This window comes from Labrus mixtus, chromosome 13 (genome assembly GCF_963584025.1).
Source record: "Labrus mixtus chromosome 13, fLabMix1.1, whole genome shotgun sequence".
Taxonomy (NCBI): Eukaryota; Metazoa; Chordata; class Actinopteri; order Labriformes; family Labridae; genus Labrus; species Labrus mixtus.
In genome coordinates, this window is record NC_083624.1 from 1,015,762 (window position 1) to 1,042,157 (window position 26,396).

Genomic DNA, 26,396 nt, shown 5'->3' on the forward strand with positions numbered 1-26,396 from the left:
TTAAATAATTACTTTAAGCATTGTCTTAAAATTACGTTCCGGTTACTCTTTCGTTGAATCCTTTCTCTAAATTATTTTTTAAAAAATGCATATTTTTATACATTATTATAATCTTCACATGGCCAAAATCTGGACTTTTACACTGCCCAGCAACCTCCCAAATATTGTAGATTCCACTAAGCTAATCTTTTTACTTTATATTGTGATTGGTGTCAGTCATATTAAGCTTTGATGATTTAATGTCATCTCATTCAAGAGACTGAGTCATTTGACCTGAGGGAGAACTATTTGTTGTGCTTATCATAGAGGAGTTGCACAGATTAGTGAACAACAGGTTAGTCGTATGGTACTGAAATATGCAACACTCCTGCATTGTTACATTTTTTGGTTCAATGCAGTACGTGTGCATGTGCACATTCATAAGGACAGGTAGAATTTAATATTGCATTATAAAGAAAGTGTGGCAACTTTTAAATGATGTATAAAACTATATTTCTTGATGAGGCTAGCTCTGAGCTGTGGCTGCATTCAGGTGTTTATTTCCAAGAGAATTATATTGCCGTTACAAGGTCCAAAAAACCCCAACACAAAACCAGTGGGTAGACACGAGGAGATAAAGAAAACTGAATGAGTTGTGTTAACTCAGCTAGCGATGTAGATGGAAATTAAAAGTCATTAAAGGTTCATAAATAAAATAAATTGTGTATTACTATTACTTTCAAATTGCAGGTGAAGCCAATGACTCAGTTCACAAAAACAAACAATAAATTAAGAGGGGAATAAAGAGAAATCTCATCATTCAAGTATTTAAAAAGGTTGACCTTCAAAACAATAAAGGGATTTAATTTAGCCCAAATGCTACATTTATTGATCCTCAAGCTTTGCCTGAAGAGAAAAATCTAGGTGCTTAGCTAACCTTCCTTAGTAAATAATAAAAAAGCTGTGTTTTGTTTGTGTGACTCACTGTTCTGTCGTCTCTCTGCATAGAAACCAGGCCACCCATCATTGTGCAGTAATGTGCATTACTCAGTTTTGTGTCATACAGATCATGACTGGACATTTTCCAATATTGACATGCTGGTGCAGACGACATGAAGATTCCTCCGTGATGTAAGCGGTATGGTCAAAATTGGTTGTCATAGAAACAATAGAAGAAGAAGCTATGCCCACACATTTGCTCAATGCCACGAAAGTCATTTTTTTGGCTTATATTTCAACCATGTGGTCTTCTTCAGGTGGTAATGACAATAATCACATTCAGTGTGTGAGCATTGTCTTCTTCATTGCCCTGCACCTACGTGATGTGCGTATCACCACCCATCGTCATAGAAACAATCCCAAAGTCAGAGGCTTGGTTTAGCTTCTGCACCAATGTCCTTCCCATATTTGTGAACATGATATATCAAGAATGTCTGGATGGAATATCTTAACAAACTGGCACAAACATCAACTTGGAATCAATAATGAAGTGATGAGATTTTGTTGGAGAAAGGTCATCACCTCATTGAGATCCCATCACATGTGTATGCTCAAACATGTAAACCTTCTTCTACCTTTTCTGAAACTGGCCACAAGGACAATCAGTAGATCTAGTTTAATTATATCATATACTCCTGGATGTTGTCTGTCTGTCATGTGTTTTATCAAATGCTTTAGTTCCTCATTCTTGCTTCTGCACTCTGATCATGAGCAGACTTCTGTAATTTACTAAATGTTGGTCATCAGAGAGAAAGAAGTTAAGACAAGCTACAGCTTATTTAGCCATGAACCCTTGAACTTTGATTTGTTTTATTCATATTCTAAGATATTTATCTGATCTTTGCTTATTAAAGCTTCCTACTTCCTCACAGTTAGATGAGGATGATGACGTTTTATTATCACAATATGTCAGTAGACAAGTAGACAAGATGCTTTTGTCTGAGCTTCTGCGTTTCATCTGATGTTGCAAAGCAGATTTTTTTTATCATAAGATTGAAATAGTGTTTATTATTTTTTATTACCAAATCCCATTTCATCAATAAGCAGGAAAAACAGTCATCAATACAATGCACTCGTTACTTTATAAATGTAGGTCAAAGGGTGACTGTCAAAGAACATACTGTTTATTGAACTACGATGTCAGCCATTGAGAAAGCAGGAGGTGTTGCATCTTTTGGGAATTCTCCAAACTGCCTCATTATCTCTTATCTCCTGATACTCAATATCACTGGACAGATATGTGAACAGTTCCACGGACCGGCTTCATTTCTCACCTGCCAGAAACTCAACATGTACGTTTCTTTCACTGTAAGGCCATCAGACTGACTTAAAAACTGATAATTGCACGTCTTTCCTTGATGGCATAATCAAACAAAGGCGCAAAGATTTAAATGAAGCATTCTTGTGAATCAATGTTATTTCTTAAAGTTGAGATCTAAAGAGCTTACTGTGAAAAAAAAAAAAAGTCCTTTGTCCTAAAGAGAGCAGCTCTCACAGGGAACCTCACAGAATAATAAATGCCATTATTTCATCATCAGATTCGAGGCCACATGAGCTGAGCAAGAGTCGTTTCTAACATCGAAGTAAGAAAAGTCCAAACTAAAAACCAAACCTTCAGTGATGTATTCAAACCTCAAATAAATAATCTCACCATTATCGAGAACGGAGGTGAAATAAATCTAGAAATGTATGGCAGCATTGATTCCTTTTGTCAATGGAAGTCAAGTGTAAAGTGAGTTTAAATGTGCATTACACTCATTTTCTTTATTTTAAAAAACAAAAATAAATCCATTAAGAAATGACTTCTTCTTAGAATACCATGATGCTGAAGGATTCTTTTTTTGTCAAATTAAAACAACCGATTCTACCCGACTCTAAAAAGCCTCTGCATGTTTCTAAAAAGCTCCACGAGCAGAAACGTGCTGAAACTGGGATTAATGTTGGAGATGCTTTTGAAAAATGGAGAGAGGTTAGAACACAGAAAGGTTTACAGACCCATGCAGAGCTGGATAAACACTGAAGCTTCAGAGTCCACCACATGGTGACCTGCGTTTGTACTAATAAAGGCTGTCTTAGACAAGACATCTTAGAATGTCACACGATTCATTACTTCTCTTTCAGCCGTCTCAGACACCCACTGATACTGCTCTTCACATTACTGCATTACTTCAGATGTTTTGTAATTTAAACGGTGTAACTTTGTTCATGTGAAAATCCACAATCTGCACTTGAACTAAGATGTCGGTCATTGAGAAAGCAGGAGGTGTTGCACTTACTATTCTGAAGAGCTGAAAGTCACGATTATTCATAAGAACCTGTTGAAATAGGTTCAAATGTGCAACATGACGTGTTAGTCTTTCAGTTACCCAACATGTGGCACAACATCGTCTCTTTCCTACATGTCTGCATGCGTGTTTAGGGAACAAGCAGCCGCAGAGGATTTGTTCTGGAGACAAAGGACACGTTCTTCATTAAAATTACTTTTAAAGTTTATTCAAAGAAAAGAAACCTTCAGGAAATACACAACTTCCTGTCATACACAGAGAGGACACAAGTTAGAGTAGCATGGCAGAAACAGCAGAGGAAAAACACGTTGCCTCACATCCAAGCCTGCAGGTAACGTCACTGCAATGTTTCCACGTCGAAGCAGCACGATGTGAATACCTGAAATGAACAGCACGTGTGTTCTTTATTGTTTTGTAAGTAGGTTATTTATGGGTAAGGGGGAGACGACAGAAAAATGAAAATATCCAATGAAAACCGGGCTCAAAAGCAAAAACAAAGAATTAAAGACGCATATGCATGAAACATAAATACTGTGATGCACATTAGTGTAACAAAACATTTTCTCTGTAAACATTTTCTCCACCTAAGGTGAGCATAATAATATTAAACCACCGCAGTCGCATATTTACGTGTACATAGACTTACAGAAACAACAGAAACTATTGTTAAGCTTCTCGACTAGCTAGAAAACTTAAAAATACACAATGCTTCAAGTGATTTATTTTAAAGGATTTCCTAGTAGTGGTTTTCATAACATTAGGTTTACACTTTTATATGCGGCCCTCATGGCACTTTATCCAATGTGAGCAGACAAGCGGCTGCTTTTTCTCATCAGATACAGACTTATATCTCGTCCTTTTTTAGCCCATTAAGAATATCATTAGCCACACATTTTTCATGAAGTCCACACAGCCACCCATCAAGGCCTTGATGCAATAAGAGACACACACTGGGTACTACTGCACACACAGACCTCTGACGACACGGCATTGGGGTCCAAACTGTCTGTAGGAGGAGAGGTTAAAGTTTGTTACTGAGTGACCGGCAGTAACCTCATCACACGTTAACACACTGCTCATGTGTGTAACTGTTGTCGTCAATGGGAAAACTCATCCAAGGTAAACTTGTTTGTTATCCGATGAAGACATGTTTGGACAGAGCACAAACTGGACTCTCCTTTGTGCCTACTTTCCGGGTGAAATGTGGAGAGAAAAAAAAAAACGGAGGAAAATCCAGCTTGATAGATTTCCGATGCTGCCGTTTGCTGCACAGTCTTTCACAAATAACAGCCAGAACAGGAAGTAGGGAACACAATCAGGAAAACTCTTTCCAGAAAATGTGGGTTTCCATCTCCAGTTAGTCCCCCCACACGGCTGAGTGAATATAAATTCAGTTTAGTGTTGCCTGTTTTGTGACACTTTTATCACAGTAACACAAAAAAGTTCAGAGTCTGCGTGCTGTATTGATAAGGGTTACATCCTCATTTCATGGATGAAAGAGTGCCTGGCATGTGCTGATAGAACTCGCAGGATGCCAATAAACCCCCCTCAGCTCTGACCCACCCATGTCCTCACAGCTGTGAAAAAGGTTGCAAGACAAATACTGAATGTCGCCCCCCCCCTCCCCCCATCAAAAAATATCTACACCTGACGTAGAGGCTCCGCTGCTGCAGCTTTTAAATTGTCTTAACTATAAATTGAACATCTAGGATTGATCACCTGTGACACGAAACAAAGCAAAAAACATCATCTCATGCCTTGGACCACCACACAGTAATAAGTCTTTCTACATTCTTGACACTGAGTGCATTGCATTCATACAAAATGGTAAAAAGGAAAAATGAAATGGAAGATAGAAAAACCGAAACCTTCCAGAAAAACTCCTCTGCTTCAACTAACCTGCTGACAATACGTTTACCTCTCTGCCCCGCAACTCCAATACGTCGATGACACTGAACTCTCCGTCTGCACTCGCACACATACTCAACTTTCTTTTCTATTTTTATTACTCCATTAACATATTTTTTCATTTAATATCTTGACTATTCACAGCAGTTCAAGTTTCTTGAGTTTAGGTCGTCATGTTTTTTTTATGGATGAGGGGAAAAACATGACCACTGACACTACCTGGAAGATAAAATGAAATTTTATTGTACATAGACACCTTTATTTTATATTTACGGACTGCACCCACGTCAGCTCCTCTTTAGACGAACACCTCGCACTTCGGTGGGTTCAGAGTAAAAGCAAGCAAACTGAGGGCTGGATGTGCGTAAATCTTAAAAAACAAGGTAAAAGACATGTTTTACTCCACATAGTTACACTTATGTTCAAGGAATAATCATAATATAATAAGAGCAATAATTCAAAAAATACTATTCTGAAAGCCTTCTGCTTCAACGTCTCTTTCTCTCTCAATCTCCCCCCCCCTTTTTTTAAAGCACCTGTCCGAACAACACAACACTTCGATGACACACACACGCCTTCCTGTCGAGTCCTATCAATCAGACTTACAGTACAACCTCAAACATTAGCCCCCTTTCAACCTGCCTCTAACTGTTACCGCTCACTTGCTCCAGGTTTTTTTTTTTTTTTTACATTTCATCCCCGGCTGACAGCTCCGACCTCTAACCAGCATGTCAGCAGTAATTGGACCAAACAGAAGTACATTTACACACACTACTGTAGCATTAATACAACAGACTCCCATCCCACCAGCCCCACCAAACTCTCGTTAGAAAGGGCAGAAGGTGGGATCATGGGGTAACTTTCTTACAAGAGGCAGACCTGCAGAAGGTAGAAGCAGTAGTAGAAGTAGTAATATTGTGGTAGCAGTACTAGACCTCAAGCTTACTGACCAGCCAAAGTAGCAGAGAGAAGATGCAGCAGTACAAAATGTTTCCCATCACGATCTGATCAGCACCGTGACAAACAGGAACAAAGTAGTTTGCCCCCTTTTCTGTCTTAAATTCACATTTCATTTCTTTCTATCATACAATAATTAATCACTGATTTCATTTTGTACTTTTGACACTTCAGGCTTTTCAGTGGGCCACTCCTGCGCGTCATAGCTGGTTGGTCGCTGTGTTGCAGACGGCGTCAGAGCTCAGTCGTGCGCTGAGGCTGCAGCTCCAGGGTTAAGGTGAAGTCGTTGTTGTCGACCGCTTCAAAGGGCTGGTAAGTCGTTGTTTTTTTTAAATTATCTTTTGGTTGTCCGAGTGCTGACAAGACATCGACGGTGGGTTCTGAGATCCAGTGTTAGCGAGGGTGGAGGACAATGAGGAGGATGAGGAGAAGGAGGAGGAAGAGGACAAGGTGTGGACCTCTACCAGCTGAGCAGGTTGCTTCGGCCCAGAGTCATGAAGTAAACCTGGCTGGAGCCTCCAGATCGCACGGAGGCAAAGAAAACCTGAAGAGGAGACACACAGGAGGAGACCAATCAGACAAGTACACCAGAATGTAAACACCAAACACCATTTAGAGGGATGTTAACATCAGTTACTAATCATTCATCTCCATAACATTCCTATGACGCTTTCTTAACACAGACACAGGTTTTAAACTAAATCCATTTCACGTTAGGGCAGTCTTTTTTTAAACAACACTGAGGATAGGATCATCCTGATTCTTAAACTTTTCAACATTACCACAAAAATAAAAGGAATACATGATCTTATCTGATTCTGGAAACCTTTCTAAATTTTAAAAGATAAACTAAATATTAAATAGCTGCCAATTGCAAAAAAAATAAAAAATCTGAATATTATTGGAAAAACTGTGCCCCATTAGAAATGTTGTTCTGACAGCTGGTGTTCTAATAATATAAAAAGTTAATTATATTTGCAGTAGGATGTGTTCCATAGGCTTTTGTTTGTAAATTCCCCAATAAAACCCCGTTAGAAAACTGATATTGGCTGGAAATGTCTCAACAAACGTAATCATGAGATTACACAACAGAGGACGAGAAGAGAACTCCTTCCTTTATGCCACAGTCCTCAAAAGCTGACATTATTTCCCATACGAGCACATCTAAAGAACCCCAGAGAGGGGACAAGTTTCATATCTTTACTTTATGTTGGTTCAAACTGCACAGTGGAGAGAAGGGAAAGTCGAGCAGTTTGGAGACAGAGCCGAGCGAGCAGTCACTGAGCAAACAGAAAGTGACTGTGTAAGACCTCGGGGAGTTTTTTTGATAGTTTTGATATGTTTGATGATCTGTCTGGAAATCTGTGTGTTTCTATGCGTTCTGGATGTTCGATACGATTCACAAAGACCGAAATTGAAGGTGCAGACGGCCATCTTTTTATGTTAAACAAGAGCAGCATGAAGAAGCTTTAACATGCGTTTTAAAACATTTGTTACATTGCTCTATGTGTTTTTATTTATAGAAAACTAGTGAGCTAGTAGCAGACTAGAGGGTATTTAATTTGAAAGTCCTACATATTTGCGCCTTACTTACTTAGTACTTACTCATTGCATTCCCAGCTGAGTTATATTGATGTCACATGGAAATATAGTAGCAAGACTCTTCACATACACACACACTCTGGCATGCACACACACACACCGCTGTTCAACCCTGCTGGCTTCCAATGTTAAAAATTGCCACCGCCTGACCCCATTACGCCGATGTTACGACCTCTGATGGCCGATCAGGGGACGATTAACAATTAACAATTAACTTCGCCCCACCATTCCAGTTTCCTGTGCCACATTGCTAACAAGGTATAACGGGGTGAAATGTCCCGCCTCAAAACGGCAACATGTAAGTGACAACTTACACCAGATCAAGAGGTGTGTTAAACATTTACACGGCTGCCTCACCTTGTCATTTCTTTCACAGAGGAACTTGAGTCTCTGGGCTCTCTTGTGCATAAAGACGCCGTCCAGATGGCCGGTCTCCACCGAGCGGATCTCTATGGCCTTCTCTCCCCAGCCCATGATCTGGTTGGAACGGATGTAGGCTGCAAAGAGACGTTTTTCAGTCAGCTGATGCACTAACATTTAAAGATTTAAAGAAACGTATGAAGTCACATAAAAAAACCTAATTGAATGATGATGGTGATACTGAACACTACTGATACTGAGCTCCTTAAACATGTGTGTGTGTGTGTGTGTGTGTGTGTGTGTGTGTGTGTGTGTGTGTGTGTGTGTGTGTGTGTGTGTGTGTGTGTGTGTGTGTGTGTGTGTGTGTGTGTCTGTAAGGGTTTACACTGCAGCTACAGGACAAATAATCAATACGAGAGGCTTGTGAAGGTGAAATACAATAACTGTGTGCTTATGTTAGCACGTGTTAGATAATTAGTAATCAATGATCACTATAGCAACATGAAGAATCTGATACATCTGGAATACGTTAAACCACAATTATCCATTTACATATTGAAGAAGTGAGAATAACAACAAATGTCCCTTAATAAAAATAAGGTGAATATGTTGATTTTTAGTATCTAATAATCACTTTAGCTTTTATTTTGTTGCGTCTCTGGCTCAGTGTTTCCAAACCTGAACCTCCAAGAGAACACGAGAGAATTCAAAATGAGCCAAATATATCAGGAAGAAAGAATAGCAAAATTCACCTGCACAAAATAAATGATTTTTTTTTTTTTTCTTTTTCTGAAGCGCTCCCTCGTTTACCTTTACGTCAGAAAACCCAGATGTGAAGTGCGGGTTGCATGCTGACATGACTTTAAAGAATTGTGAGAGTTTGGGAAAACTGATTCCTCACCCACTGAGGTGGGCATCTCCCCCCACTGCAGCACCACGTCCTTGGTTATTCGCCCGTAGGTGTTGACGTAAACGCCCTCGTCCTCGTAGCACACCAGCAGCTCGATCCCGTCGGTGTTGGGAAGGATGATGATGGCATGAGACTGGATGTTATTTTGGATCTACAGGACGCAAAACACAATCAGTCCTGTTATCAAACTTATTTATCATCTAGATAGCTGAACGAGTTCAACAGAAAAGTGAGAGGTCACATTTTCTATCAGCTGAGCAGCAGAATGTGTCTTCTTACGTGTGTAGGCAGGTAGATGTCGTAGACAGCCCCAGAGTCGACATCCACAGCGTGGAAACCTGAACATGAGCCGTAGATGACCTTCAATCTCTGGCCTTCCTCCACAGTCAGGTCGACCAGCAGGGGCTTGTGCACCAGGTCACCAAAAGACTGAAACACACAGGCAGAAGAACATTTCATCTCTTGTTCAGTCAGCCAGCAGAAGCTCAAACTTCATTTCTATGGTTGTTCTGTTGTTGTTGATTTACTGCTGCATGTTGCAGGTAAAGATCATGATGCCGATGTTTTTATGTATTTGATTTTCTTTTGTCTGTTACCTTCTTATGCTTCCTTTTTTCCCTCTATCAGCACTTTAGATCAACAGTGTTGTGTGTTAAGTGATTTATAAATAAAGTTGAGTCGAGTTGATCAGTAATTATTTTCACCAGGGCAGAGATTATCTTTACTGATAGTAAGATTCACAAACACAAGTCTGTGAATCTTAGGTAAAAAAGAAAAAAAACACATTATATATGTTTTATTAAATCTGAAATATCGACTAGCTAGTCCGCTGACTCACCTTAAAGGCCATGAACTTGTGGTAGGGTTTGGGGGCCCAGGCGTAGACCTCTACCGAATTCTTCAGAGCCAGAACTAAGAATTTGATCCTCTCGTATTTCACTGAGGAATAAAAAGAAGAAAACATAAGGAAGGAAACGGCATCAAGGTGGGAAGCCAGAATCAGCTGCTGACACAAAATGTTTGTCAGTGTCAATCGAGATAACTTCATGCTCATGTTCAAGTGGATGTTGGACAAATGGTTTCTTGGTCCGAGGGCCTGAGCAAGATCTTGTCGATCAAAATGTTACCCTGGTTAAATAAAATCGCCCATTTGGCATTGAACAATGTGCAAAGATTTTTTCTGCAGTCAGTACATTTCTTGTCCTGCACCTGTTTGCATTTCGCTTGGATGAGCACACTAGTTTTCTCTCTTGGTCTGACGCGATGCCAATAAAGCTCATCCTACTCTGTACCTGATTCGCATTTTAAAAAGGCAGTTACCATTAACTGATATTCATTTATTTATATGTAGTTTTATCATGCATGTTTTCAGTAAGTAGTCTTGTTAACTGCTACTTTTTGTAAATAAATCAACCAGTTCTCAACCTCAAGAATTGAAAAATCCAAAAAGACCTGCACATCAGAGCTGGATCCAAAAACACAGGTACAGGTAAACGCAAAAAAGATCTGCACACCAAGAAGCTCCCGTTTGGAGGATTAATTGATAAGCGACGTTTCGGGCCAACATGCAGTCTGAGGAACAGCATGTCGGTCCGGGGCTTCTTGGTGTGCAGAGCTTGTTTGCATTTTAGATTTTTAGAATCCAACATTAGTTCAGATTGTTGCCACAAAATGTAAAAAGCAGGTTATACTTGTAGCCACTTAGAGGTTTTTAATGTAACTTTTTTTGACATTTCAAATGTTCTATCTGAAGAGGAGAGTGTCACAGAAACGTTTTGTGCAGAGCGTTTTCACACACACGCCGATTCAATCCATCGCTTATGGAAGTCCTGTACTTTCCAAGTGTCGGTTCAGTCTTTCCAGCTGGGATTCCAAAAAGTTTAATCTGAGCAGAAATCGATGGTCTAACATGACTAAAGCTTTGACAGGAAATGTATTTCATGACTGACGGCTGTATTCAATGGAGAGGGGTTTCCAACAGGAAGTGCTGGTGTCTGCTCGGTGGCACTGCAATCACCGAGGACATTCTGATTTTTAGACAGCACAGAGTATTTATCCACTCTGATGTCCTTAGAGGAACATTATTCAATCAAGGGCTTTCCTCCCATCATTTATCATACGTAAAACAATCACGTGCACACACATATGTATGCTCTGCGTCTTTAACGGTTTGTAACGTTTGCAAAATAAGAGTCATTGTTTTTTCTTTTTCCTGTTGAAAAACTCAGATGATTAGCTGACAAATTGAAGCTAAAAAGCTGACATCATCAATTCAAAATCAACGAGGAATATGGAATGAATGTCCTTATAGATCCTTCTACTGGATACAAGTTTAGGTACCAGCTGTACTCTGATCTCAAGACCATCTATACCATATGGAACTCAAACTGAACTATTTCCATCAACAAACAGGAGGAAGAGGAGGACTCTTTTAACTTTTCAAGGCTTCAAGCTTCACTAATTTGTAATTTCATTGGTCACAGCAGAAGAGAAATTCAGGTGAGATGACACAAAGGTTCCAAGCATTTCGTAACCTTTAGTGTTGAAATAATTGAAGCTCAAGTGCAAAAAGCTGTTCTGCCTGTTCTCTTGAGTCCACACCGGCTCCAAAAGCCAAGAAATGACTGTAGGTCTCGTATTTCAATGCACTTTAGAACAGCAGAAACAAACATGTTTACACACTGGTATAAATTAATAATTGTATCGTCAAAGCTCGTTTCTGTTTTCATAAAAACTGTGGGAGGGGAGAATGTTTACTACACACTTATAACAGCCTTAGCTCCGCCTCTTTGACTGTATAGATTGACCTGAAGTTAGCGAGAGTCAGTATTTCCACGCCGATGTTTGGCTTCATAACGCCTCTTGAGAAACCATTAGGTGACATCACTGAGACTGAGTCCATGTTTCATACAGTCTGTGTTCCAAGTCAGAGGGTTGTAATTTCATGAACAAAACCATTCTCATCCCCAGGTATTCATCAAATTGACCCGTTAGTCGATTGCAGTTTTAATGCCCCAATTATTGTTAACATGTCACTCACCAACTTTGTAGTGGACGGCGCCCTCCAGGTCCCCTACGGTGGTCCAGCCCTGTTTCTTCTCCACTTCAGGGTCGTTGTGCAGGATCTTGTTCCTCAGCCAGGACAGGTAGTACACACGGAGCTTGTTCTTCTTACCTGTTAGTGATCAAGAACTGGTCAAATCTATTTTCTGCACCTAAGATACGAGAGAACATGCTTCAATAATTAAATATGCTGCTTCAATACAAAAATATAAACACTATTCTCCCCTTATTGTCGACCTAAGGATCGGATGGCCTTATACACTAATTTTTATTCTATTACAGACACTTCAAATATGCATTGGCCTCACATAAATGTTGTTTCACAAATATACTTACTAAGATTACATTTTAGTCAAAAGCAGCAATTAACAGTCCAGCACTTACTGACAGACATCATATATCTAAGAGGACCCAGTGGTTCAAATTTCCCAACTCTGTCCTGTATGTCCACTTTTTGGGTTTTTTCTGCGACATTTTGAGAAGTTGCTGATCTCATGTGTGTGTTGTGTGTGTGTGTGTGTGTGTGTGTGTGTGTGTGTGTGTGTGTGTGTGTGTGTGTGTACTTGTCCCCACTCAGTGTGGATCAAGCGGGGAAAGGAAGTGTGGCTGTATGCAAAAATATGAAAAATATGCAGCCAGTACAAAAGAAAACCGCCATCAGAGCCTTGATTTAATAGCTGAACTGTTAGAAATAATAACATAAAGGATTATATATTTAACTGTTTATCATTGTGGATGATGTGTGTATTGATTTATGATATCAAATACAGAGAACATTACATTTAAAAAAGAAGGATAATCGTTCAAAACCGATATCTGAGATTTGATCCCACACAAGTCCACTCATTAGATGCTCGTGTCCGTATAGAAAAGCTCAAGACTCCATCTTCCAACCAACTGCACATTTCTCTTGAGCTCTGGTAGAGGAGTCTACAACTTTAAAAATGAAGTTATTTGGGGCGCTGGTGGTGCAATGGTTAGTGGGCGCGCCCCATGTATGGAGGCTATGGTCCTCCAAGCGGGCGGCCCAGGTTCGAAACCCTGTGGCTCCTTTCCCGCATGTCATTCCACTCTCTCTCTCCCTCATTTCAAACTCTATCCACCTGTCTCTCCATTAAAGGCCCAAAAAGCCCAAAAATAATTATTTTTAAAAAATGCAGTTATTTGATTTCTCGAATGAGAATACAAAAAGGTGTAACCACTAAAACAAAAACACTGAAGCTTACAGATGAGGAAATTAGATAACAAGCAATACGACATGACAACTATTTTACTTTTTTCTATTTGGTTAAATGAATGTATAACCAGGTACAGTCTACTAAAGGTGGATACACATTATCCTCTCTTGTAGACGTTTGAGGCTCTGGCATGCCGGTACTTTGTGTTTGAAGCTAGCTGCAGTCATTTTTATCGCTGTAGCACGTGGCTGTATATTATGTCACAGATTTTCTCGTTGGCGCGGTTTAAATTGCGAGGCTAATTCAACTACTAACTAACACCTTCTAGTGCATGAATTTGGGGTTATTGTCCTGATTTTTCAGGTTCCCATTTAGCAACTATCAGTTGTTTCCTCTGCATCCTAAAGAGAGTACTTTTTTCTTGTATGTACATTTCCTGCAACTGTTTCCCACCGAGGCGACCCTCCTGCTCTTCTCTGCTAAACTGATTCACTGTTAGGAAACTCAGGCATGTAAACAACGACAGCCATATGTTTGGTGTGTGTGCTTTTTGTTTGGATTGACTCCTAGGAAATGGATTATGTGATGTGATGTCAGTCTTTCAAGCAGTGAGGCTTTAAAAGTTTCCATGATGCACATTCAAAATACGAACAACGCAAACGAGTTTCACGGAAGGAAATCGACGCGTGTGACTGCGTTTCCTTCCATCATGGAAAGCTCAAGAGTGTGTCAGTCTTCATATATACACACATGCGTGACAGGGCCTCGACGAGCTGAGATTGACTCAATATCCGATTGGTTCATAATATCTGTTGTGACACTTATGTCTGTGTGTTTGTGTTTGTGTGTGTGTGTGTGTGTGTGTGTGTGTGTGTGTGTGTGTGTGTGTGTGTGTGTGTGTGTGTGTGTGTGTGTGTGTTTTGTGAGAGAGAGAGAACTTAAGAAATAGGAGAAGTAAGAACATGGATGTGCTTTCAATCTGAGAAATCTTGAGTGTGTCTGAAAATATTTATGCAACAACGGGCAACTTGTCTGAGAAAAGGTGGCATGTAGCCACTTATTGTGTGTTTGTAGGTGTAAGTGAGCGTGTGCACGAGACAAGAAGGGAAGTTGACCAGACAAAACACACACACACACACATAAAAAACTTGTGTGACAGTGCACTACAAACTAAATAAGCAGCGTAAACAAGAAGTGAAACTGATGTTTAATCTCTGTGTTGCCTCAGTACATTATTTAAATGTAACCGTATCAATGTGTTTGTGTGAGTGTTTATGTGTTTAAGGTCTAAGTTGATCTCATTCATGAAGTCTTCATCCTGAATGTATTTATATTGCAGTAGAGAGTGTAAGAAAACCATCTTAAATCAATGCGTGAGTGTGAGTCTCTCTATTTACGACGTTTACGTGTGTGACTGTGTGTGACTGTGTGTGACTGTGTGTGACTGTGTGTGTGTGTGTGTGTGTGACTGTGTGTGTGTGTGTGACTGTATGTGACTGTGTGTGACTGTGTGTGACTGTGTGTGACTGTATGTGACTGTGTGTGTGTGTGTGACTGTGTGTGACTGTATGTGACTGTGTGTGACTGTGTGTGTGTGTGTGTGTGTGTGACTGTGTGTGTGTGTGTGTGTGTGACTGTGTGTGTGTGTGTGACTGTATGTGACTGTGTGTGACTGTGTGTGACTGTGTGTGACTGTGTGTGACTGTATGTGACTGTGTGTGTGTGTGTGACTGTATGTGACTGTGTGTGACTGTGTGTGACTGTGTGTGACTGTATGTGACTGTGTGTGACTGTGTGTGTGTGTGTGTGTGTGTGACTGTGTGTGTGTGTGTGTGTGTGACTGTGTGTGTGTGTGTGACTGTATGTGACTGTGTGTGACTGTGTGTGACTGTGTGTGACTGTGTGTGACTGTATGTGACTGTGTGTGTGTGTGTGTGTGTGACTGTGTGTGTGTGTGTGACTGTGTGTGACTGTGTGTGTGTGTGTGACTGTGTGTGTGTGTGTGACTGTGTGTGACTGTGTGTGACTGTGTGTGACTGTGTGTGTGTGTGTGACTGTGTGTGTGTGTGTGACTGTGTGTGACTGTGTGTGACTGTGTGTGACTGTGTGTGTGTGTGTGACTGTGTGTGACTGTGTGTGACTGTGTGTGTGTGTGTGACTGTGTGTGACTGTGTGTGACTGTGTGTGACTGTGTGTGTGTGTGTGACTGTGTGTGACTGTGTGTGACTGTGTGTGACTGTGTGTGTATGTAAATACCTGATATAGTGACCAGGACGTTGAGCCCCTCCAGGACATCCATCTGCTGAAAGCGTCGTCGGCTGATCAGAGGGTAAACTTTCCCCTGACCGCTGCGGTCCAGCAGCATCAGACCACTCTCTGTTCCAACCAGCAGGTTCACCCCTACACACACACACACACACACACACACACACACACACACACACACACACACACACACACACACACACACACACACACACACACACACACACACACACACACACACACACACACACACACACACACACACACACATAAAAGATAAGATAAGATAAGATAAGATATACTTTATTCATCCCAGCAGGGAAATGTAGGTGTTCCAGCAGCCAGCATACATACAAACACACAACACAACACATATATACATACATATCCCACCCATACAAAAAACATGAGCCCACAATACAGTTTGATATATGATATATGTAACTCAGGCTAAAGTTTAAAAGTTGAAATGTCTTCTGTCCTTACTTAAAGGGGAGTCGTTATAAAGTGCAATTGCAGTAGGTAAAAAAGTATTTTTAAATTTGTCCTTTTTGCAGTTTAGCTGCCGTAGCCTCCCACTAAAAACACTCTTATGTCTTTCCAGTCTACAAGGCAAGCAGCATTACAGGAGCACTGCTGACACCTGGTGGTGAAGAAGTGAATTGCAGCTACTATTAAAAACTGATGACTTGTCTGACATGATTACTTTAACTATTATTGTTTGAATGTCTGCACATCGTCTGCCTTTAATCAAGTCACATTTTTCTTTAGATCTTTTTGCCATTTATTTCTCTTGCCATGTAATCTCTCCAAAAAACGTATGTCTCATAATAGTTAATGCTGTTAAAGATGGGTTTTTCAGAAGATTTTTCTTATGCCTTTATTTCAGAGATAGGACAATGGAGAGAGGCAGACACCTGGGGACAGAGAGAGTAGCCACAGGTCAGTTCAGAACCCGAGCCGCGCCGCTCCCGAGGCTTCTCTACATGGGGACTAACCGCTAGACTTCAGCGTCCCCTCTCTTGGATGTGTTGATGTAACAATTAAAGGCTTCTCATATTATTATTGTTATTATTATTATTGTTATATATTCTGATGTGAAAATGCTCGGATGATTTGTCACAATACAATAAGAACATTCAAATATAAACGTAGACTTTTCAAGGTTAAAAATCTAGTGAACAAAAAGCTATGGCTAAAGAAACATTCAAATAAAAATCTAATAGACAATTATTAATAACGATTAATAAAATGTATACAGAATTGCAGATAAGCTTGTTAATATTTGTCATAATTGATCAATCCTATTGGGTCATTCAATAAAAACAATAATATTAACAGTAAATGAAAACAGTCAGATAATTAATAAACCATGAACATGACGTTTTCCTCACCCCACAGCGCAGCACACAGGATCTCAGAGTTGAACCTCTTCTTGTATTTGCGGATCTCTGGCGTGTCGCTCTGAGGGCGAGTGTTCACCGGGTTCACGTTGACCACAGAGCCTTTCCGAGACGGGTCGGCCCTGAGCGCCTCTGCCAGCCTGGCGTCGTTGGCGTAGCCTAAAATGTCAAAGGGAAGGGCTTAGGTAGGACAGTGTAGGATGTAGAAGTTAGCGGGCAGGGTGGGGATCAGTCACATGGTCAGAGGTTAGAAGAGTTAACATCTCTTTTGATTTCTTTCTTGATTACTTTTAATAATTGGAATACATTAAAAGCTCTAGAAAGCCTCTGCATCTGCGGTGTTATATCACCTCTGTCTGTATTTGCTTCTCTTAAATATACATCCAGATTAATCCAATTTATGGTTCAATGCGAGTTCAATGACCTGTTACAGTTTTAGGATCAATGGCTGATCACGAGCTGCATCAGGTGAGGTAAAGGCTGAGTAAGCACCGGCTTTAAGACCAGAACATCATCATCATCATCATCATCAGAAAAAAGAGGGAACAGGAAGACTCTTTGCTTCATTTCAAAAACAAAATATATCCATCAGTCCACGCTAACAAAAAAGCTTTTTTAGGTTTTAAACTTATCGCTAGAACTTTTCACACTCAGAATTTTGACGCTGTTGCTTTAAGAGGAACCAGAATTTCAGTTTGGTTCGAGGCTTCATTGCCAAAGAACGACTTCAGGCTTCAAATAACTGAGACTTGAGTTTGCAACAGGGAACATGATCGGTGGTGGTCAGTCTATTAGTCTGACAAATGAAAATTCAAACAATAAAACAGTATTGTACCCAGATATAAAAAGTAAAGATGAATAAAGTGGATGCTGTTTTCACTTGCATTTCCCAGGGTTAAGGTCCTACTCCTGATGTGCAAATGGAGTGAGTTGGATTGTTTTGTTTCCAAGCCCCTGGAATGAATTCCTTGTGATGCTGTACCTTTTAATGAGTAGACCCCTCGGAGGCCTTTGATAAAAATCTACCACCTTGTACTTAAAACAGTGTTTGTAAACCTGATGGAGCCAGCCACTAGGGGGCGGGACTTACCAACATTGTTGAGGGCGCTGCCGGTGGATGGAGAGACTTGGAGAAGGCGTGGGTCGATAAACGGAGTAAAGGAGGAAGAAGACTTGTGTTTCTGCATGTTGTTACTAGATTGGCTCTACAGTGAGAGAGAATAAGACTCAGTGGAAACAGAATATCATGAATTTAAATGTGATATTTTTGAGAGATACAAAAAGAAAAAAACATTCACAGAAAAGATGCAAACAGATAAAGACAAATATAAAAGAGACAAAGCAGGCAAACTGAGGTGTTTCTAAATGTGGTATATCCACATACAAAGGGCATTCAGTTGGAGGGCCAAATCATAAACAGAACTGCAAAAACAATGTTGTAGGATAAAAGACAAGGAGTTCTGTTGACAAAAAGAACAAAAGGGAAACCAAAGATGCAGCTAAAAATAGTATTTTCATGGGAAATGTACTTGCCGTTGTGATCCTAACTGGCCTGTTTGCTATGATTTAGAGTCTGGGGAAGGTGAAAATATGACTCGTTTGCTGAAAATAGGCAGCATGAAGGAGTAAAATGAGATTTAGATGTTTGTGGGAAAGCTTGAACAAAGTCAATGAGCCTCAGAGGATACCAAGTCTGAATCAGTCCGAACAGATCTCAAATGTAAAACTAACGAAGGCACGATGGGACAGCTGGAAATCACTCCTATAAAGTTAATTCTATCATTTTGTTGTTGCAACTAAAGTAAATGAAATATAAACAACAAAAAGACAGAAGAGTGTTAATCTGAAGAAAGCTTTACTTTTTTTTTTACCATCCAAACAAATTTAAAAATGATTCCTAAAATTGAGCCCTCCTCCAATAAAACAATTCCTCTAAAGAGAGTCTATATCAGAATAAAAAAAGTAACAGGCCCGCATCATCTAAGTGTATAAAGTAACAAGTGGAAGAAACTTCTTTGACACCTTCCATTGGTTTGTCAGGTTAAGTTTTCTGGCTGTCAATCAGAGGATAAAATAAGAAAATGTATAAAGAGGTAATAAATTCAGTGAAGTCATTTTCTTGCATTAAACCCGTTTTTGCAACCAGGGGAGTCGCCCTCTTTTGGGCGTTAGAGTTACTGCAGATTAAAGGCACTGGCATGTTGGCTTCATTTTTTTTTAAACCAAGAGGCCACGCCCTCTTCTCACAAACAACCTATTGAAGGCTGCCGTGATTCCAACCTTTCTTTTCTTATCATGTTCCAGATCATATGAGAAGTAGAACCCATTAGCAGGTTTCAGTGTTGGGTCTTGGGGACATACCTCTATGAGGATGCCGAGCTTTTCCAGGGGACTCTGGGGAGACATGGAGGGGCTGGCAAGGCTTGAGGAGGAAGGGGAGTTGGATGCAGAGGAGGATGGGGAGGAATGGTGGCTCTGCTGGATCAGGTCTGGGAGGTGGTGGATGCGGCCTGCAAAGCCGTTCCTGTCCGAGTGCTGTGTGGGGTGATGGTGGTGATGGTGATGATGATGGTGGGGGCTGGGGGTTTGGTGGATGAGGACTGGGCCTGGCATTGACCCAGGACTCGGGGCAAAGCCTGTGATCAGACCTGAGGTCTGGGTTTGACGCTTTCTGCTGTCACCTGCACTCTGGAAGTAGAAAGAGGGGTACACGACTTTGGGTCTAGATGCGTTCCTGATCAGTTCAGGGGACGGGAAGGTGTTAGCTAGAGCAAAGGGCAACCTACAGTGGATATGCTACAGGTGTGAAGAAAACTCTGGTTAGTAATTTAGAAAGATGTTTTTTAAGACTTCCTGTTCTTTTGTTAGTATTAGAGAAAGTTATTTTTTTTGTTAATCATTTCTATCACTGTAGGGTCATTTTGAATTATAGAAATGCCCTTCATTCGTCACTTTTTTCCCCCACCAAAAGAGCACGGGCTAATTTCCCCCAACTGCCCTGTGATTGGTTGGAACCAATGTGTGGTGATACAGGATCTGCCCAGTAGACCGCTGTTGATATCATGTGGGAAACAAACTGTTGATGATGAATCATGATCTTTTGACTAAACTTCGACTTTTATAAAGACATGAACACAGGTGTCCTTTAGTCCTGAGCTTAAGAAACCTGATGTGAAAAAGCCAAAGAGGTCAAAAACTCTTTGGCAATGTAGGAGTAGGATTAGACGATACTCAATTTGGGGGAAAAATCTTAAAATGGATTAAAAATATGTTTATGTATGCATAATCTATAGCTAGAGCTATAGCTTTTTGTATTGACTAAACGGCTCGAAACAGCAACAAAGAATGAGAGAACAGAACATGCAGCATAACATTACAACAAAATGGAAAAAAAACATCTGGAGTATGAATGAACAAAATGCACAACAGAAAAAAAATGAAAATATGTAGTCGAGACTTTTGTTTGTTTCCTTTTCAGCCGGTACCTGTCTGACGATCAGCGTGCTGTCTTTGCAGGGCGTCGAGCCTGCATCGCTCTCTCCTTCATCATGAACAATCATCGTTTTCACCGACTCTGTCTCTCCGTTACTCAACCTGGAAGAACTGCAGGAAAAAGAAAAGCTATGAAACACACGCACAATCAATTTCGGCTAAAATATTGACTTTTACAGGATGCGTTTTGTTGTTGTTAGAGTATCAATAGAAACATGCTTTGAGGTTAGCGTTGTATACATACACAGCTCTGGAATCTTCTGGACCAGAGGTTGACTCTTCCCCTGCCTCCTGGTCCACCTCTTCATCATCGTCGTCATCAGTGGTGTCTGAATCTTCACTGGAGGATGAATAATCTGTCACCTTATTTGGGGGACGAACGTCATCCACTGCACGCAGCTCCTTAGCCAGAGCCGTGAGGTCCTAAAGGGGAAGAGGTGACATTGAAAATGGGTCAAATATTATTTTATAGTGCGACTTTTTTATTTCTCTCCATCTGTTGAATTTTGTCCTTATTAAACTGGGTATTTCATAGGAGAGGCGTGAAGCAGGAAACAAAAAGCTGCTGGAGAGATAAAGAAAATTTAAAGAGGAAAAACCAGCCAATGAGAAGCCAGCGTGAGAGCAGCAAAGCCGATAGATGACGATAAGAAGAAGAAGAAGAGGGTTAGCTGTCGTACAGCACAGCTGATGCCCTTCAAGCTACTGTAGGTAAGGTTAGTGGGTTAATTTTAATAATGAGACAATCAGAAGAGCTGTGAAGATGAAAAACAGTAAAGAAGAAAAAGTAAATACTTCATTTCAGTTAAAGAAGGCATGAGTCAAGATGGACACCGCCCAGGCAGGAAGACCAGTGGAGAGAAAGGAAGCGATAAGTGCAGCCAGAGAGTTCAGTCCCAACATGAGACGGTTATTTCATCACTCGAAAGGAGGGTTAGCAGGTCAAATGGCACATTCCTAATGAGCTACTTTAGTATCAGTCACACTCAAATCAGGGAGAACAGTCTCCCATCAGGCCACAACCAAAGCATCATACAGTCCAGCAGTTCTAGGTGTAGATCTACTCTCACTATCGAGCTAAAGTTCTGGCTAGTCTGCTCCGAGTCTCACCGCTGGTCTGTTCGGCCTGACCAGGTCCCTCCTCTCCTCTGGTTTTTTCCCAGCACTCTCTGGCCGTTGGAGGGGTGAGCCCTCTGATTTGGAGGATGCTGAAGGAGGTGGAGGTAAAAAAGATCAGTATTTGGTGTAGCTCCCTTTAGATTACTTCAGCAAAACTGTATGCTAAAGTGTTGTTTCAGTTATATTGTCAGCCTCCTGCTTGTTTTTCAGTGCCGATTTGTGTGTTTGGACTCACAGCGGGCCCTGAACCTCTCTCCAGAGCCGCAGTGAGAACCGGGCTGAGAGCTGGAGTTACTGGAGCTGCTGGAGGAACTGGAGCCTCCACTGCCGCTGTTCTGTCTGGGAACCAGTTTCTCCACTCGCTCCCACAGCAGCCGAGGCTCTGCAGCGCTGTACAGCCAACAAAGACGAGAGTCAGACAAGTCAGAGATGAAACCATTGATGGGAACACATCTTCTACCTGGTAGGGTTACAGCAGTGTTGATGCAGTTGCAATACTGTAAGGTTTGATGTGATTTATACCAATGTGTTGTTGTTATTTTGTATTCTGACAGGAACAATTAAGATGCTAGCAGGTCATTATTTGGGTGGGCTGATATTCTACATCATAACATGAAATTAACTTTTTTCACTCAAAGCATTGAACAGTATTTGCATAAATGATCTTGTCAAGGAACAAAAAGGGGAAAATTAGAAATGAATTTGTCTGGAGACAAAAAGGGAAACATTTGAATCTAAGCGCTGCTTCCTTCACCAGGACTTTTATATTAGTGATATTTAAATACAAACTTTTTTCTAAACGTATAAATCACAGACATGTGTGCACATTTCCAATCTTCCCAGTCAAATAAAAACCCTTAAAGATGCTACTCTGCCTTTACATAAAGACAAAAGAGGCACTCTCCAATGCTCTCTCTCTAAATGTAAGGAGTTTAGTTTGAAACTTTTAGCAGAGCCAGGCTGATAACAGAGAACGTGCTTTAACATAAAAATAACCTTCTTGGTTATTGCACTGTAATGGTCATGACATGTGAAGTCCCCGGGGGAAGATTCCAGATATACTCAGTCATAAATGGTAAAGTAAGAACACAGGGTTTGTTTTCTCTTGATATATAAGCCTACAGGGTGAGCAGAAGGGAGATACAACACAAATAAAGAATCTCATGAGGAAACTTGTGGTTTGATAATAAACATTTGTGCATACACACACACACACACACACACACACACACACACACTGTCACACAAGTAAATAAGCATCACGAGGTTAGACAGCTAGCGCTATTACATAAATCCTCCCACACAACTCTGTAGACAAAGACTGGAGCAGCACAGACGCAGTGACGACGCTGAGTGTACAGTGTGTGTGTGTGTGTGTGTGTGTTTGTTTATGTGTGAGATCCATCCCCTAACATGGGAGTCTTTGAAAAGTCTTTCTCATTTCATGTCTTTTAAATTAGCCGGTTCAAAACAGCAGCCTGATGTCACACTGCTTCACAGCACTCAGACTTTGTCTCCTGAAGGCGGTGAATGACTTTCTTTTACAGGTTGACATTGCAGAGTTTTTACTTCAATAAGAGCTCCTTTTTATTCCGAGCCCCAGACGGTCTTAACTTTCATAAAATGTTCTGTGTAAACATTCAGTGGCTGCACTCATATATTATCCTCTCAAGCTAAAACCAGCAGAGTCCCACAGGGAACTAGTCTAGGCCAAGTCGACTTCTGTAAAATGTTAACTGATCTGTCATTTTATCCTGTTGTTTGTGTAATGATTGCATGTAGATGTATTAATCAGCAATATCAGTAGGCCAAAACATTTTTTAAGCCATCAAAAAACTTTAGATTTTTTTAAACCTTTAGTTATGAATCTCCTTTTATATGACAAGGATAATGCATATGCAGGTTTTATGGAATAGTTTTATGATTCTTAAATGTTATATTCAAGAGTCAGCCCTTATTTAAGAATCCCACAGCTTTCCATTTTATCCACACATGCATCATTCATACGACACCATACTAAGTCATACATACTGTTGTTTTTTTTTGTTTACCTGGCAGTGTTACGGTGCACAGCATGGCTGCTCTGCGAGGCGTTGCCATGGTGATGAGGTGAGTCTCGTCTAGACAACACCGGGGACCTTGATGTGGTCCTGACAGGAACCTTTTATAATAAAGACAATGACGGGCTCTGACGTAAACACTTTGGTGTCCAAGATAGTGTACAAAACACATCAAATACATGAAAACAATAAGAAATCATTTCATTTATCCCTCAGGAGAGGTTTGCAGAAGCATCACGTAAACTCTGGTATAAGCCTGATCTCTGGGTAAACTGCTCAGGTAGTGGCAAACTCTTCCAAGTTAATTAGTTGTGTTCACTGGACTGTGGTACAACAGAGTGATTTGATAGACTCGTTGAAACAGTTGAATTGCAACCTCAAGTACTACAGCAAGCATGGTCATCAAATATGTTTGAAATAAGAAACAACAGTGTCTATATCTCACACTAATCATCAGAGCTGAAATCTAATACGTGTATGAGATTTGAGTCTCTTAATTTAATCTGCAACCTCATAAGGACCTGTCAAACTGTAAACACCTGCTTTCCTAAAATACACACTTTTTCAACCTTACTCATGCACCTCAAAAAACATCTCCATGACAGGTCTTCCTCGGCTAACAATACCCCTCATCCTCCCTCCCCACCACACCCCGGAGCGTCACTGTAAAACAAATCTATCCCACATTTTCTAAGTTACATTTAAATTTAGTATAGCCAAAGCAGAACATGTAGTAGCAATGAAAGATGGAGACAATAAGCACTGCAACATTGACCTCCAGTTAAAGCAGGGAATAAAATTTAGAATAAGACAAGCAGCCATTATTTTGCTTTTTTTAGAAGTTTAAAGGGGAAAAAAGAAAAGGTCATGGGCTGATATTTAAGAAGGGCCCAACATGCTTCTCCTCTGTATTTAGATGATAATGATGCTTGTGCAGAACTAACTGACATATCACATCTCTATGTACTATACATTTAAGTCCGGACAGGGTTCAGCTTGGCAGCAGCTCTGTTTCTAACATCGGGTTTGTTTTTCTGGTGGGCAGCTAACGTTGGCTCAGTGCAGTATATTTAAACTTTTGGGGGTGGTAACATATAGTTTCCTGTCTGTCCTATACTTAGCGTCCAGCGTGTAATTCATTCAGGTGGAGGAGCTTTTCCCTAAATGCAGCAGTCTCTCTCCGTTTGCTTATTTTTCTCTGCTTCTGCAGATATTTTTTTTACAGTATGTCCTTTTGTGGTTGTACAGTAAAAGACTAAGGGAAAAAAAGGAATACAAGCATCACCACAGTACCAAGTGATGGTTGATAAAGAGGTCACAGACGGATTCTTGTGGTTCATGATAACAGTAAGCGACGTCCGCATTGATCTAATCACACAAAGGGGCGATAACTTCCTCTTTCTCGTGATTGAATGTGTATCAGGTGGATTTTCTCATGAAAGCAGAGGAAGAGACAGAGTCTTTTTATTAAGAGAAACAGGATTTAAAGTGTCCCATCAAATGTTTCATTTTCAAATGTATGTTAAGCTAACGTGGCTCTTGTTAAAGCCTCTATAATTCCCACGTAAGTTTTTTCCTGCGGGACAAAAAAAGAAAATCCAATAAAAAAAATAATTATTGATAACATTAGGAACCAGGTGGAGAGTGGGAACCAGCTCATTATTCAGCTCAAGTCATTATTAAACAGGTCAGGATGGTGAAATCGCTACAATAACAGAAACTACGGCTGCCAGTCTACACTTCTGGTTTGCTTGCTGTCCTTACCCTGGGCGGGACGTCCTCTGAAGGGGCCGGTTCATGGGGTGAGGGTCTAGTCTGGGGGTGGGGTTGTGGGTCAGTGCGTGCAGGCGTGGATGATGAGGAGGATGGTGATGAAGATGGAAGGTGATGGTGTTGATGGGGTTCCTGGCTGTTGCGGAGGTGAAGGTTTTCAAAGCTAGGGGCGAGCGGCTCGGTGAAGGAGTGTGACCGCGACACAAGGGGCGGGGCAGTAGGAGAAGAGTTTGATGAGGCCATGTTGCTTTTTAGAGCAGCCAGATGGGAACGGACCTTATAAAACAACAAAAAAACATGAGGGGAGGAGGGGTCAGTCTGCATGCAATTCACCATGACAAAGAAAGGGGCTTCAGGGTGTCTTTATGGTTTGTTGGATTGGAGCCTTAAAGGGGCCTAGAAGTGTGCCTTGAGGAACCACTCTGTAGCCTTTGTTTTACAGAGGGGATCAGCTTTGTCAAAAACTTTAACACATACAGTATATTTTAATTTTTTTAAGATTCTATGTATCCTAAAGTTTGCTGATAATAGACAATAAACGAAAAGGTTCCAGCAGTGAGTTGTTAATCAATGATTTTAAATAAATATTTTTCCATTTTCTGATTGGATTTTTGCATCAGTATGGTTTTCTTCTTTTATTTTTTTAATGAATTAACTTGTCACCTCCAATATCATTTGTGGAACCATTTTTTTTTATTAGATCATATCTATATTATATTTTTATTTTCACAAAAAAAAATCCACCATTCCATCAGGGAAAGCAGAGACATAATGTTGGATCTCTTATTTAATTCCTGTTAGGTGACATGTTTTATTTCTATGAGTGGTGCTGTACATTTTATTAATATCATCTTTGCAGTTGGCATGGATGAAAATGTGGAGATTATAATTAACTGCTAGATTTATAACCAAGCAGCTGAGAATCAGGGAGCCATGTGTTTAATCTCTGTCGGTGTATTTAACCTTGTGCTGGTGTCCCTTTAGGTTAATCTGACTGCGTTTCATTCAAAGCTGTGCCGTGTTGAGAGTGATAAACGGTAGAG

General features: G+C 40.6%; 1 protein-coding gene across 8 annotated transcripts in view; it reads right to left on the bottom strand.

The window, feature by feature from the left end:
* Positions 1-3,449: 3,449 nt before the first annotated feature.
* The window catches only part of LOC132986586 (mitogen-activated protein kinase kinase kinase kinase 4-like), a 100,310-nt gene continuing 77,363 nt past the window's right edge, over positions 3,450-26,396 (bottom strand). For 2 of the 8 annotated variants that reach the window (XM_061053047.1, XM_061053050.1), the window contains 16 exons: positions 25,345-25,629; positions 23,572-23,681; positions 21,756-21,910; positions 21,512-21,609; positions 20,646-20,824; positions 20,395-20,512; positions 19,271-19,597; positions 18,000-18,114; positions 16,901-17,068; positions 15,498-15,641; positions 12,041-12,175; positions 9,839-9,939; positions 9,280-9,429; positions 8,992-9,151; positions 8,088-8,227; positions 3,450-6,672 (listed from right to left, as the gene is read on the bottom strand). In XM_061053047.1, coding sequence (XP_060909030.1) covers positions 6,589-6,672; positions 8,088-8,227; positions 8,992-9,151; positions 9,280-9,429; positions 9,839-9,939; positions 12,041-12,175; positions 15,498-15,641; positions 16,901-17,068; positions 18,000-18,114; positions 19,271-19,597; positions 20,395-20,512; positions 20,646-20,824; positions 21,512-21,609; positions 21,756-21,910; positions 23,572-23,681; positions 25,345-25,629 — 2,469 coding nt within the window. In that variant the 3' untranslated portion in view covers positions 3,450-6,588. Of the gene's footprint in view, positions 6,673-8,087; positions 8,228-8,991; positions 9,152-9,279; positions 9,430-9,838; positions 9,940-12,040; positions 12,216-15,497; positions 15,642-16,900; positions 17,069-17,999; positions 18,115-19,270; positions 19,598-20,394; positions 20,513-20,645; positions 20,825-21,511; positions 21,610-21,755; positions 21,911-23,571; positions 23,682-25,344; positions 25,630-26,396 lie in introns of those variants that run through there. The other 6 variants (XM_061053052.1, XM_061053055.1, XM_061053049.1 and 3 more) reach the window with 5 other exon arrangements.